The sequence below is a fragment of the Juglans regia genome, chromosome 12 (assembly GCF_001411555.2).
Source record: "Juglans regia cultivar Chandler chromosome 12, Walnut 2.0, whole genome shotgun sequence".
NCBI lineage: Eukaryota > Viridiplantae > Streptophyta > Magnoliopsida > Fagales > Juglandaceae > Juglans > Juglans regia.
The window spans coordinates 31,453,147-31,468,763 of NC_049912.1; the positions used below are offsets into that span (position 1 = coordinate 31,453,147).

The 15,617-nt window shown below is 37.0% G+C and overlaps 1 protein-coding gene across 3 annotated transcripts; it reads right to left on the bottom strand.

Moving 5' to 3' along the window:
- Positions 1-1,152: 1,152 nt before the first annotated feature.
- LOC109020614 lies at positions 1,153-12,980 on the bottom strand. 3 transcript variants are annotated; one of them, XM_019003114.2, is made up of 11 exons: positions 12,794-12,980; positions 11,178-11,260; positions 10,268-10,474; positions 9,995-10,106; positions 9,887-9,920; positions 5,033-5,070; positions 4,886-4,920; positions 4,643-4,795; positions 1,915-4,463; positions 1,681-1,770; positions 1,153-1,525 (listed from the first exon to the last, which is right to left on the bottom strand). In XM_019003114.2, the coding sequence occupies exons 2-11, from the start codon at positions 11,246-11,248 to the stop codon at positions 1,458-1,460; spliced, it is 3,357 nt and encodes a 1,118-aa protein (XP_018858659.2). In that variant the 5' UTR covers positions 11,249-11,260; positions 12,794-12,980; the 3' UTR covers positions 1,153-1,457. The 3 variants fall into 3 exon arrangements, with proteins under 3 accessions (XP_018858659.2, XP_018858661.2, XP_018858660.2); XM_019003116.2 differs by having other exon boundaries at positions 11,178-11,278; XM_019003115.2 differs by lacking the exon at positions 12,794-12,980 and adding an exon at positions 12,266-12,467.
- Between the last annotated feature and the right edge of the window lie 2,637 nt (positions 12,981-15,617).

Sequence of the window (15,617 nt, forward strand, 5' to 3'; positions counted from 1 at the left end):
TTCATCCGATTCCTTGCCATCAACTTCGCCCTTCTTGTACGAAAGGTCTTTGGTCACTTACAGTCCCGCTTCCTCTCAGCCATCTTTCCTTAAGTTGAGGTATTCAAAGAGAAAATTAAGATGTCATCTTTCCTAAAGCACATGCTTTTGTCGTTAAAACCCAAAAGGTAAAATGGCCAAGCGCGAGCTTTCTAGCACTCTGAAGAACTTGAAGGTAAAACAAAAATACAAACTTCGTGTTTCCTTTATAAATTGTCCGCTTTTCTATGTAAAATTTAGGTAAATTCACTTTATATTGAAAATCTAATATCTAGATGAATTCACTTGAGATTCGAAATAAGGTTTTTCTTATTTTCTCTGGGAATGATTTGATTTTTCACATATTTAATCTCATGGGAGTATAAGCTGAAAGAACACGTCTCCTTGTGGGAGACTTAAAAAGGTGGCTTATGTGCCACACCCTTTCAAATATATTATATATATTTATTTTAATACTTTTATATTTATATTAAAAACTCTGGATAATTAAAAATAAAGATACTAATTATTAAATCCAACAGTTACATTCCTTGATGGAAGTAAGCAACACTTAATAAACAGTGGATAAGAGTCTTGGCCTATCTATATATAAAGGCCTACGATTTTCCATCAATCACATTTTATTAACGTAAAAGATAGGCTGAAAATTCCTACCCAATACTCTCCATATATAAATATGTGAGGGTTCACAATTCAGAAACAATCGGTTCCTGTAAATACTTGATCAACGATGGTCAGATGTTAGTATTCTAACTATTCTTAATTATTAGATTTTTCTCCCAAATCTTACAATAGAGTAGTATCTTTATTTTTAATTACCCAGATTTACTCAATCATGTATTTTATATATATATATATAAATATATTACATGGAGTTATGTCATATTTTTTATACAAATTTTTACATGTGCCTTGAGGTCCCTTGAATTAAATTTCTAGCTTCGTCCCTCCTAGCAGGGCTTGCTTCGACATGTCTCCTTGCGTACATCAAAAGTCTCACAGAACGGCGTAGACGAGGCAGTTGCAAAACTAGAGCTCTAGGTTTGTCGCATCAAATTTTACAAAAAACTTGGTTATTTAAATTGGATGTGGTACGCATCCACCAAGGAAATATTGGGTCAAATTTGCAAGGACTAGAACAACTTGAATTGAATAATGTTTGACATCCGAAGTTTTGCAGGACCAATCAGATGTTCAGCGGGAAGCAAATCAAACACCGTGATACTTAAGTTACAGAGACTTCTGTCACCAACACAACCTGCCAAAGCATAGGTGTGGCTCCTTGATCTCAAAATGCAAAACAATATGAAGTACAGCAGAGTAGTAGGGGTGTCATCATTCTACTACGAGACAATTTTGTCTGATATTGCCCGAGACAGGAGGCAAATAATAACGAGTATACTATATAATACTTAACATTACGGGTGCTTAGTCTCGTGCAGTTTAGTGCCCCTAAATGCTGAAAGAGAGAAGAACGACCTCGTAGCTGAAACATAAAGATAGTCAAGCGTATTGGATCAATAACAATCAGATTCAGAAAATGATGAATCACGAGTGAGAAATGGAAAGAACCTGTAGTAAACCAAAGATACAGGAGTTAGCAGAGGAGTGCATTACTCTACATCATAGATGAATGCTAACCTTTAGTTCTGGGGGCCGCAGCTGATTCACAACTCACTTGCAACTTGTGAGAACAAAAGTGATCATTAAGTTTGCTCGAGTTTGATTGAGCTGGGTGCAGAATAACCATGACAAACAACATAACACTCAGATCGAGATGTCAAGCTAAGAGAAGCTATTGTACAAGTTTTGGGTCAGCAAGGATCACAGACAAAAAAACCTTCAGGAAAAAAGCAAGGAAAGAGAAAAATATACCAGGGAGAAGTCCACAAGCATCCAAATCTTTTTCATGAATTTCAGATAATGAAGTCTTTTGCTGTGCAAAGTTCTTTGCTTGAAGAGCAGCCTTTCTGAGAAATTTGTCAGCATTTCTCTTACTAAAGGATTTAGACTCCTCAACATCATCCTCTCCTTCAGAAAAGAAAGATGGGCTAGAACAACCAGTAGTATTTGAATCCCCCTTGGTCTTCCGAGCAAACTTCAAGAGTCTTTTCAACCCTTTCGGTGCATCTTTTTGGCAGAACATGACAGGAGGATTTCCAGCATTACCCCACTCAATACTTTCAGGTTCACTACTTTCTTCTTGCATCATCTGGGACAGAGAATGGCGAACACGTAGACTTGACCATTCAGCGGGTGCAACATTGGCTGGAGATGCAAGTTGACATGTGTTGACATCACATGGAATGGCCGATTCTTGATGCTCTTTTATTTCCACCCAGGCAGTGGGGGAAATTATTGATTCTTCTCCGACTTGGAGTTTCAATGAGGACTCCGCCTGATTGTTGAAGACATTATCATGACCATGAGCAGCAACTTGTTCAAAGTTCTCAGTCTCACCACATTGCCAGTGGCTTTTTATCTGAGTTTCTGGTTGTATAGCTCCTTCGTGAAGACCCAGTGATACATCATCTTCCCCTTGATGCTGACCGACCAGGTCAGAAGCATGTACAATTACCTCACTTTCTTCAGCTTTCATCAAGTTTCTGCAGTTTGTCAAGGATTCATTAGACTGAGGAGAATTCTTTTTCTTGTTAACAGGACTGATACCAGGAACATTTCGTGAACCCTTGCGAAGAAAAGGTTTTGAATCCAGTGGAACTACACTGCTTTTCTTGGTCACTTTGTCATAGAATCTAGGCTTTGTGGGAACTACACTAGAACAATCTCCAGAAGCTTCCATAACTTTTGTTTTATTTACTTTTCCAGAGCTTGCCCCTCGTTCATACTTTTTTCCATTCACAGTGTTCACGCTTTTGTCATGACCCCTCTGTGTCTCCTTTACATTTCTCTGTTGCTGCTGGGATTTTTCCACTTTGGGGCTTGGTTGAGGAAGTGATGTTGCCGGATGGCGTTTCTGACGTGTTGGTGTGGTGCCAGATGAAGACATGCCACCAGGAGTTTTACCTGGTGATGTCCCTGTGATTCTCGGCGATGGTGTTGATGGCCACGATTTGCGTGTAGCAGGCAGCAGTGAAGTTTTAGAGGAAATTTTCTTTGTAACAGTTGGCTTTGTAATTTCCTTTTTCGCACTGACAGGTTCAGATGGACCTTTTTGTGATCTTTTGGGATTATGCATATCAACTCTTTTACCAACATCATTCCCATTTGTGGAGGCCATTTCAGCTTTTCTCTCATTAAGACTTTGCTGCATTGCTCTAAATTGTGCTGCTTTCTCTGCTCGCTTTCTAGCATTCTCTCCTCGAAGTTTTTCATCCCTCCTCTCCTTATAGTGGTCATAAAACCCACCTCTCCGCTCAGGAAAAAATTTGTTATTTCTGCTAGTTTGAGGTTTACTGTGTCTGACAGGCCTGCTTTCCATTATTTTCATCATCATCATCTGGTTCAACTCCACCTCCTTTTGCTGACTCCAGGCATTCGAGGATGTTAATTTTCTAATAGTTTCCTCTCCTTGGGTTTCTTTAGAATCTGCTGGGAAGTCATGTGTGTCTGCTAGAATACATCTCGAATCATATACCTGTTCTTCCTCGTTGGACCCAACATCAACTTCATCTGTCTCACCAAGGTTCTGACCTTTGGATATAAATTCAGATTCCATTGTCACTCCTACTGAAGAAACTGAAATTTTACTATCTTCTCCATCATTGGGAGTCTCTGGAACAGAGTCTTCAGAACCAATATGTAGCTGACACTGGGAGGAAGCTTCACCTATACCTGCACTCCATCTTCTCAATATAGATTTATTTGCACAGATAGGAATATTTGTTAATGACCTCCGTATCTGAAAATCTGCAGTATCATCCCTCTGTTTTCTTTCAAAAAGATTTATTGCATCTTGAACACTCATCCTCTGGACATTTATCTCAGGTTTTTTACTAGGTTCGACAAATCCTTCATCTTCGCCATCGTTTGCAGCTACTTTATGAGACAACAACCTTTCTTTAGTAGGAAAATAATTGAGGCTCTTAATTGTCAAGGCAGCAGCCCTCCTTGATCTAGTTCTCCCGATTTGAATCCTTCGCATTGGTGATGCTGACCGTCTGGGGGCTGGAGATCTTATAAGCGTCCGACTTCTTCCTGCAGATGTTTGGTCCCCATCACTTGAGTTTGAAAACTCCTCACTTTCTGTCGAGTTCTCCCGCTCAACCTGGGCAACTTTTGCAGGTGAAACGCCATATTTTACAGGAATGGATGAATATACTGGTTTTGATAGCCAAATATTATCATGTGTCTTTTCTATATTGTCATTCCTTGGACAGTATATTGATGAAACCTTGTCATCATCTAGAGGATCAGCATTCTGGCTGTCTTGACTCAGTCCTAAAACTTTGGACAAAGAATTCCTGCAAAGGATTGTTACAAGATGGGATCTCAGAGTCATAAAACTTACCTTTAATTATTCAGGTAACTTAAGTATGTCACCAGAAAAATATGGAGAAACACATTGTTGCTCTACAAAATTCTTGGAGTAAGGAGTAAGTTAGAAGACCAAAGCCCCCTTTTATTTTGGTAACCAACTTACTTTAAAGAAACCGCTCCAAAATGTTGAGAAAATTGCACTAAATCAGTGATTTCTTTACAGGAGCAGTTGGCACCGGCAGCCTTGTTTAAAGATGCAGATAACTCCCTTCTTAATGCTGTAAGCCTTAAATCCATTGCTCGCAACAGTTCATTTCTGGTAGTATAATTTTCAATATCTTAGTAGTGATGAAAATAAATAACAAAATAAAAACAAACCTGTTAGCTCAAACAACATTCACCATACTTCGAAACATCTGATGATGTGATCTCAACTTCAGGCTGTTCATATGCAACAGGTTGAATTAGTTGCCCGTGTCAAAGAACGATTGCAGATGGATTAGATATAAAAACTGAAAATGTATTAACAGAAGTTTTAAGGAAAAACAATTACTTTGGATGATGGTGCGACATCAATTGAGTTGCAGCAATCTGTTAAAAGTGGAAAGCTACAATAATTAATAGATATAAAAGTAAAAAATCCAGCTTATTATTGGAAAAAATATTAAACACTCATAGCACTTACAGACGCCTCAAAATTAATTCCACTTAGCTAGAGATGGCCTTGATTACATATCCAGGATCCAGGAGAAAAGTAAATGGCGATATCACTAAAGAAAATATTTTCACATTTGACACTATTCATTATATTTTTTTGATAAGTCACTATTCATTATACTGCAACATTGTGAGGTCGCCAAGTCGTTATGGGATGATGTTTTCAGAAGATTGGAGTTAGCTTGGGTTATACTTGGTACTGTGGTCAAGCTTTCGGCCAGTTGGAAGAATCTAGGCGGCATTCACAAATCACTGCTGTGTGGAAGATGGTTCCTATATGTAGGGCATAGCAAAAATCCGAAAATCCGACTCCGACAAAACTAAGTAGGAGTCGGATTTTTTTTTCATTTTCTAGTTAGAGTCAGAGGTTTCGTTGGACCAACTCCAACTCTGACTTTGGCCTTCGACTTTGAATCCGACTCCGATATTATACATATGTTATAAAAATATATATTTATCTATATATTGATCATATATATTAGTATATTTTTTTTTTATAAGTAAGATTTTTATTAAACCACATAATTAGGCATAGCCCAAGTACACAAGAAGTATACAAGAGAAAAACACCTAATTACAAACTAAAGCTGAAAAACAGCAAAAAAGTCGTTTAGACTAGCCCCATCTATTACAATAATCGAAGCCTAAAGCAACAAAGTATGATAAAAGAAGTCTTTAATCCCTCCCACCAAGAATTCTCCATTGTCAAAACAGCACCCATTTCTCTCATTCCAAATACACCACATAAGAAAAAGAGGTATCATCTTCCAAACGACCGCTATTTGACGATTGCCTTGAATCCCTCTCCAACAAGCTAAGAGATTCACCATTCGCTTAGGCATCACCCAATCAATGCCAAGCTTAGCAAAAACCTCATCCCACAAAGCTTTCGACACATCACAATGGAGAAGAAGGTGATCCGCCGATTCAGCACCCCTTTTGCACAAGAAACACCAATCCATTACAATGATACCTCGCTTTCTCAACTAGTCGATAGTAAGAATTTTCCCATGAGAAGCCAACCAACCAAAGAAGGCCACCTTGAGAGGCACTCTGCATCTCCAAATAATTTTCCAAGGAAAAAAATCAGTAGAAGAATGAGATGCCAAGACCTTGTACAAAGATCTAACCGTGAATATCTTATTGCCAAGCTGGTTCCAAAGTAATCTATCATCCCCTCCAGATTTTATAAGCTCATTTTAAATCTCGAATTCTCATTTTTAAATGAGCTAAGTATTTTAAAATCTTCTAAGTATTTTTTAAAAGTCCAAATATTTCTTTAAGAATATTATTTAATATTCATCATTTTATTTTATGTTAAAAACTCTATTTATTTATTTAGATGGATTTATTTCTCTTAGAAATAATTATTAAAACGCTTCATTTATTTAGATGAAAAATATTATTTTTGGGATCAAGAAAACAATGCTGGATTTTCTATTCAATGTATTTCCCTTTTCCTTTCTATTTTCTCTCTTATTTCTCCATGTTTTATTTCCACCCTTGGATTAAAGTGAGAACCACATGTAAGGCTAGGATCAGTGGCCTAAACCCTAAACCCTAATTCCCATCCCCTCTCTCTTTCCTCTCTTTTTCCTTTTCTTTTCACCCCCCACCAGCCCCGAACGCTTCTCTCCCCCATCTTTGTTTCTCTTCTCTCTAGGCCGCTAGCCACCATGAATGGTAGTAATGAGGCCGCACCACGAGTATGCAACTGACCACCCCCATGCCTTGCCGGTCGAATACCGCCTTTCATCCCTCTTGGTTTGACTCTCCCTCTTTCAGATCTCTCTCTCTTTCGTTCTCTTTTTTGTCCCTCTCTTGGTTAGGGCTCTGCTGCTGCCATCCTCCATGCTGTGGAACCGTATGTCGCCGAAAGCTCCTTTGCCTCCCTCTCTCACTTTTCCTCTGAGCCGAACAACCCACATTGTCCCTTGATTCTTTGTGAATCACTGCCATAAGACACCAAAGTTCAACCACTTTCCGTTTTGTGATTTGCGGTATGTGATTTTGTGATTTGGGGATTTTGGTGAAACCAGCATGCTGTAATTTACAAAATCGGACTCCGCTCCAACAAGGCTGAGTTGGAGTTGGAGCGGAGTCTACAGTGGTTGGAGTCATAAATAGGGCATTCCGACTCTGATATTGTCGGCGCTCAGCCCTACCTATATGTATTCTATGGAAGGAACAAAATGATCGGACTTTTGAAGATAAGGAGCACTCATTGGAGGAGATTAGATTGTTCTTTGCTAGGACTTTATTCCTTTGGACGTACGCTGTAGATTTCAATGGCCTAGATTTTCATGATTTTCTTGTTTCTATTTTTTCCTCCTAACTAGGTGTAAACTCTTCTATACCCCCTACGTACTTGGGTTATGCCTATTCTTATTAATATAATCTGTTACTTATAAAAAAAACTATATTGCAAGATTAATTCACAAGCCAATCACTGGGAAAAAATAAAATTTCCCATCATAAAGCCAATTATCAAGTGTTTGTAAGCATAATTCACCACCGTAACTCGCTTACCATTTTAAGGGCTACAAACATCATTGACTAGAGTCACTTCTAAAAGACAATAACAATTGAGATATCAACCAAATAATGATGTGGGTAGTAAACAGAACCATATACCCCACCCCCAAAACAAAAAAGTTATCATAGTTAATTCAGATTATTTGGAAGGGAGGCAAACTCAGATACTGTGCTCACAAAAATATAGTACACATAATTATGGGGGGAGGGGGAATAACATGTTGAACATGATTCTTCTTATTTCATATTTTGAGATTAACATTTGGTGCTCTCCCTATGTAGTTGGGCTATTCCTTTTACTATCAATAAAATTTTACTTTTACTTATAAAAAAAACAATTTGGTGCTCTCTATTGCAGGATCTTTCAAATCTCAATTAAAAGCATGAAGAACCAAATTGTTGGTTTTTACAATTTTAAAATGGTCACAAGTTCGAACCTAAAAGACATAGACAAATGCTAACTATACTTAAGAAAAACTTATAAAAAACTTAATTCTTCATGTGCCACTTATTGATATGCTAAAAATTATGAAATTTGAAATTCAAAAGAAAACTAATAAAATGAGTCTTGTATGTAAGATTGTAAGTACGCGTAGCACAAAGAAAGTGAGTAATCAAACCCCAATTTTTTAAATTTTGATTTCAAAAGACCTCTAATAGCTTTTTAATGAAAAAATGCATTAGAAATAACATCTATACCCTATAACAGAAACAAAAATGGAAGACTTTCATGTAAGTGACTAGCCAATGAAGCCACTTAAATGTGCCACATTAGTGATGATAAAATCAAGGATAAAGAATAGCATTACTCAAAAAAAAAAAAAACAAGTAGCCAGGCAGGAACACGTAAAGAGAGGGATCCCACCCCCCCCTCCTATGCAGGCAACACACCTCATGCTGGAGGAAATCCCGACCTCACATAGATGGGAATATCAACCCTCTATGCAGCCCACATCCTGAGCAAAGTATACCACCAAGTGGAAGATCCACCTCATCCTCCCACCCCCCGGTGCTAAGTAGGTTGCACAATTGGGATCTAGCCACCCTCCGCAGCCACTTCTCGGCACCATCCGAAATGGTACAACTTTCAATATAACCTTTAATGATATATATCTATATGACAGTCTAAATACTTCTTCATTTACCAGGTTTTTTTTCTTCTAAAGCGTTTTTAGACATCCCATGTGTTGGCATCCAACCCAACAGGAATTAGCAGAAATGTTTAGCTAGTTCATTAAATAGCATCATTACCGAATGCAAACAACACTACCCCATTACTCTCTCTAACATCTAGACCCAACATAAGCCAAAAGCACAACACTTGGCCTGATGCCCTCAAACCAAGACCAAGGAGCCTGGCACATATCCATAAGGTTATACTTTCTTGGTCTTATATCCAAAGGTTCAACAACCAAAATTCACTGTTATCACCCAGCACTTCCAGCCCTCAATGGAATACCATTGGCCCTCTATATTTACCATCTTTTACTTTTTCCAGATTCTTTTTTCCCTTTTTGGTTTGGTTGTGGGCCTTTTGGGGGAGGGAGTTAGAGAGGAAAGAACTTGATTCTCAAATGAATGATAGCATATAAAGTGTTCGAGTAATACGGTGGGAAAGACATTTTTTTTTTGATAAGTTAATACGGTGGGAAATACACCAGAAGGCCAACAAGAAACCCATATTGCAACATTCGTGTGGAAATTTTAGTTTATATAAAAGATTAAGGCATAGACCTTCCTCAACTAGCATAACAATAAAGACTCCAGAAAAAAAAAGGTTAAGACCAATGAAGAACATTCTCTACATCCTCCTTTTGTCCCTCAAAACTCTTAAATGATAATATAGAAGCCTCAACTATAGGTTTTGCAACTAAATTGGATAAGAAAAACATATAGCATCTTCATACCCCTCAAGGGTCACCTACCAGGGATGGTTCATCTACCAGAAAGTTTCTTTCAGAATCCCTACTCACCTGTAGAGTGGCCTCCTTTGTTTGATCAACAGCCACTGAGGTGATTTCAATAGTGGAAAGAGTTCATAACAATACGAAACATGTGAGAATAACACAATGATGTGTTTAATATACTAGATTTCCTTGAATGATAATCTTACTTATATATAAAAAAAGATGATAACACTTGGTTAAAAAATTACCTGCTTCCAGACTTGTTAGTTGATTGTGATGATCCTGGGAAAAGAAAACATTTCCTTATGAACAACATACACATTTCAAAACCAGTTTATTAGGGACAAAAAATAGACCTCGCCATATAAAGAGATATGAAATTTTTTGGCTTCCTCCAATTGAATCATCTCGTCTTCAACAGTGTTGATCACATCTCTCAAATCTGGTGAACCAATGATACGTAGGAAACTGAGAAGACAGAACCAATGAGATGTAGTATTAAGAGAAATCGATGTGGGAACTAAATCAAAAGCGAGAAGTGATTTTTAATAATTAGCATACTGGTAGCATACAAGAGAAAAATGTCCCAAAAAAAAAAAAAACCTAAGAAACATCTAAATAATGAGAACCTGTTTAAAATTGATTTTGTGAACCATGTGGCACCATTGAGTTTTCTCGGTAGTTGGAGTTTGAAACTACCATCATATCCTTTAGCATAGATGTCATTTAGTACGGGTAGGTGCGGAAACAGTTCTTCAAGAAGCCCAGTTGCCAGTTTTTCTACTTTGTTGTTGCGGTAAACAAATGCCTCGTAACTAACATGTCCACCACCATCCCTAACACCATGTTAAAGAAGTTTATTCATCACTAACACAACCACAGTAATAAATAGCAATAATAACAATACATAGTCAAAGGAGGATATGCTTCTACAAGTATCCAGAGAATTGCCCTGATAGAAACATAACAATTTAACAAATGACTGAGCTACCTAGTGATACCAATACATCCATTTCCTCTCACTTCAATTTTATTTGAAGATTGTTTGTGTCTAAATTATGTTGGAAAAACAAAATAACCTAGACAATTATTCATGGAGATTCTGGAGAGACAACACAAAAGAGTGATTTCCAACATAGGTTTGACTCAAATCATACATCTTGAATGACTTTTCAATTGTATCTTATCCAGAAGTTTCATCACCATTGAGTACAAAGAAAGGCTAAGCAATATTCCAATATAACACAAATTATTTTTAGTGTTCGAGGAACCATGATGCCAAAGCAGTTTGCAACACATTATTCCCAGACACAAAGAAAATCACAAGGGAGTTAATATCACAGGACAACTATAACTTAAAAGGTAATGATGATATTTGATCTTGTTGATTTAACTCCCAGTTGACTATGGATCAAACAAGCTTCTGTAGTATTATTAAGGCATCATGCCACGGGCAGAAACTGCAAGGACCGATCAGATAACACTTTTTCAGCTCTATCCCTAATAAACACCTCAGATAATCTTTTGAAGAATCATAACCTGTATTCATCAGCCAAAATCCGAATTTCAGCATAATCTAAAGGTGCATCAGCATCTATTCCACCCTCCATTCAATTAGCTTCCTGCACAAGCAGAGGAACCTAAATAAGAAGAAAATATTATGTATTAATCCAACATCTGAGACTGTGGACACTTTATAAGTTGACTCCAAATATAAACATAACTTCAAATAGCCATAGAAAGAAAAAACGTCCCAGGATGTCCAGGTTCCTGATAATTTACATGCCACGTGATTTGTAGTTCTAAAGAACCGAGCCCAATAAGTACGTCAACTATTGGTGAACTCAGTCCCACAACACAAGCATACACACAAAGGAGAGAACAGACACAGAAGGGGTAAGAGGAAGGGAGAGAGGGTAAATCACTTAACAATGCTCAAGTTGAATAAAATAAGCAAGTTATCCAAGGAAAGTTAACATTAGACCAAGAAAATATCTTACAGAAGGTGAAGATATTAAATTCGCACACATTGATTCAAAAATAAAGAATTGAATATTAGATAGAGAATCAAACAATTTGAAAAGAATATTCATGAATTATTTCATAGGTTAAGGAGATATGAAAAAAAACATCCATGCATTTGATGTACCCTAGGAAACAATTCTATATATGGAGTTAGATGCTAAAACATGTCAAGGTACTGCAATAAGCTGATTGATATAAAGCTAAATGAATTAAGAACTTGCACAATAGGTAACAAATAAGGTAAGTATGTCCAACATGCATAGTTTTCTTAACACGACCAACCATTAATCAAGGCACGCAACGATGGGAATGATTGGCCATTCCAATTTCCCTGTAGCGACATTTGATTTTCAAACCTAGATTAGTGTCTCAACACCCCTCATACTCGCTTCAATAAGGAACAGGTTTTAGGGGGTTCAAAGAGTTTAGACATGATCAAGGAGACAAACACCTACTCTACTACTAGCTGATTTCCTCTAAAAGGTTAAACTTAGTCCAGATACCTCCTATTCCAGATAGTAGTTAGTTGCTATTTCCTAAGACAATTAGGCATTGGCGTTCAAGTTTATACAGAGTTATGATGAAGAGGTTGAGGAGAATACTCCAGATTGCATGGGACGAGATTGAAACCGATATAACTCCAGATTTCCTCTATCTGGAATAACACATTGCTATTGATGAAATGACACAATCTCCCCTCAAACTAAATCCTCAAGCATTTAACTAGCTTCTTAAGTTGTAATTTGTATAGCCTCCAATAATTTATGCCATAACCAAGGATAGATCTAGGAAACTTCAGATTGGGAATAGCATGACTGGTTGCTGCAATGCCATCAGATCCAGTATCGGTGATGAGAAACCGTAACCATTGTCGGTATGGAGCCCGTGAGAAAACGTACAACTTGGGTCAAATCGAAAAGAAAGTGATGCCAGTAGTAGTACTCGAATAAGTTTAATTTTTACTTAAAACAACATCATCTTGTGACTTAAGGAAATGCACACTGGAAGTAATGCAGTATTAGAAAGCCCCAAAACAAAGCGGAATGATAATGATTTCCAAATTCAGAGACAGAATGAGTGAATGAGTGAGTGAATTCAAAAACGAAAGACAATTCTTTTTTCATTTTTACCTTCTGGCTGAGATCCGAAATCTGTCCCTCTCTCGCTCTCTCTCTCTCTCTCTTCGTAGGTAGAGATCTTTGAACGAGAGCTCGAATTCACGTATTTTGTGAGAAAGATGGAATACGAAGTTGGATGAGCAATGCGCAGGTAGAGAAACCAGATAGCATTATTAATTTAATACGAGTCCAGATACGATTTTGGCTGAGAGACGCGTGACACTTCAAATTTATTATGACTTGATTATTGTTTTATTTCTAAGTAAAACTTTTAAATTTATTTTGGTGCTGTCCATTGATTCTAATTCTAATATTACTACTATTCAAATACGATGGATATTCAAAAAAAGAAATACGATGGATATTTTTAATTTTATACATTTTTTTCTAACATCATGAAATAAGGATTTATGGATTTACATTTCTAATTCTTAAATATTAAACTCGTCATCTTTGCCTCTTTTGACTTTATGCAAAGACCAAAGTTATAATGAATAATATGATTACTTTTCTTGTGCGTATTTTAAGAGTTAAGGCGACACATCTATGGAGACTCTTGACATGTTATTTTCAACTAATGATGTTGCCACTCATTCAATCTTTCTTGTGACATAGTCAATCATAACTAAAATATTATCAATTTTAGTTTCAAAAAACATGTTTTTCACATAAAAAAAAATTTAGAATAATTAAGTTTATTTTATCTAAAGCATAAGGTTTAGAATAATAAAATTAACAATTGTGATAAACGGTTAGTAACGACTCACCAATTATTGGATTTTTGCAAAACCATAAAAAAGTACTAAGACTTGATGATGTACTTGATAATAAAAAACGAGAATAAATAATAGCAAGTGACTTCATTTGGATGTTGAGATGAGTTGAATTCTTTAAGAATAGTAGTGGGTTGATATTGTGGAATGAGTTTTGTAAGACTTACCTAAGATGAATTTAGATGTGTTTGGATGTTAAAATTATTTTAGATATATTTATGGAAAGTTCAAAAAAGTAGTGGATCCCATGTGTAAATAAGTGTTGAGTTGAAAAAGATTGTGGATCCCATGTATAAAGAGGTTTTGAGTTGAGATGAGTTTAGTGATTTGAGAGTTGGATGTTTAGATGTTAGACTGGGCTTAAAATTAGACTGAACGGAGTTGATCTCAGTTCAGTCTAAGTTCCAAACGGAACTTAAAAAGCCCAATCAAAGTACAACCCAACTCTACATTCCAGCTAGCTTAGAGCATTGGCAATGGGCTAGCCATTTGCCAATGCAAGTCTAAATTAGAAGTCAAAATGAGAAAAACCGTCTGTATTGGCCTAGCTAAATTGATGAAGTTTAACATTTCATCTACAGTATATGTTACCTCCTCTCTATATCTGGCGAGCTCCTATTCACAGACCAATTTATTATTTTATCATTTTTCTACTTTCCCGCTGATTCTTTCGCTCGGTTTTTCTCTGTCTTCGTCCCCAAAACCCTCCATTTCATCTTTCTTTCATTTCTTTCTCCCGAAACTTTCTTCTTCTTCGTTTTCTTTTTCTCCCGAAGCTTCTTCTCTTCTTCGCCCGTTTCTTCTTTTCTTCATTTCTTTCTCCCGAAACCCCTTATCTTCTTCGTTTTCTTTTTCTCCCGAAGCTTCTTCTCTTCTTCGCCCGTTTCTTCTTTTCTTCGCCCTTTTCATCTTCAACCCGCAAGCCATAATCTCCATTATCTTCTTCAACCCGCAAGCCACCCCTTTCTGGTTCATTCTTGCCGAGACGTCGCTCTTCCTCAGCCCGCAAGCGTCCCCTTCTCTCCAGCCGTTGCCGTCGTCTTCGTTCTCTACAAACGTAAGTTTCTCTTCCTCGCTCTTCTCTCCCTCTTCTCTGTGTATTCTCTGTGCCGCCTCCTCTCTCCCTCTTCCTCGATTCTCACTTTATCTTCTTCGAGTGATTAAATCACCTCCTCTTTTGCGTTGCAAGGAGAAATAATTGTTGAATCGGCTTCATTCCACGAATCGTCAAAACAGGTTCTTCAATTTCTTCCACGAATCGGCTTGGCTCTACAGCACCTGCCACTACAAATTTGCCACTACCGTTGTGTGATTTGGGTAAATACTTTGCTATTTTTTTTCTTTTTGAGGATGAAATGGTATGATGCTTTTTGTGATTTGGGTAATTTGCCACGAATCGGCATGATGCTTTTTGTGCTTAATTTGGGTAATTTCTGTTGTGGCATTTTCATGATGAGATAAGAGGCGCACACACACACACACATATGTATAGAGTGATTTGGATAATGTGTATTGCGTATTTGTGATCTGTTTTGGATCATTTATAGACTGTTTTAGCAATTTGTTCACTGTTTTGAGGTATTTAGTGGGTTGCTTTGGCAATTTGTGGTATGCTTTGACTATTTGTGAACTATTTTTGGGATAATTTGTGGACTGCTCTCAGAGACCTTGCACACTCCAACTGAATATCTTCCAAAACTTCTTCCACATCTGGATCGGACAGTGATAACAAAGCCTCAGGATCGAACTAATTCACAGAAAAAAAAAATTATAATTAGTTTGATATAATTAGTTTGATATAGTACAAAATTATAATTAGTTTGATATAGTACAACTAATTCACCCTAACCCCAAAATTGCCCCTAAGAAAAGAGAATAAAATAAATTAAACAGCAAATGTCATACCACATTTTTAAGCTTTAGGACTAGTGTGGGCTGTTTGAGAAGTGACCTTGCATGCTCAGGGATCCCATAGCACGGAGAATATCCATCATTTTCCTAGTACATGTTCTTCTCTTCATCAGTATACATCTCCAGGTAAATCATTATAATACATAATAAAA

Bases quoted from the DNA above. Each gene is read 5' to 3' on its own strand.
- LOC109020614 (XM_019003114.2), bottom strand. From the start codon at position 11,248: ATGGAGGGTGGAATAGATGCTGATGCACCTTTAGATTATGCTGAAATT. The intron at 5,071-9,886 runs GTAATTTTTTAA...CACTTTTAACAG, and splicing joins ACTAACAAGTCTGGAAGCAG to ATTGCTGCAACTCAATTGAT. The intron at 4,921-5,032 runs GTAATTGTTTTT...GCATATGAACAG, and splicing joins ATGTCGCACCATCATCCAAA to CCTGAAGTTGAGATCACATC.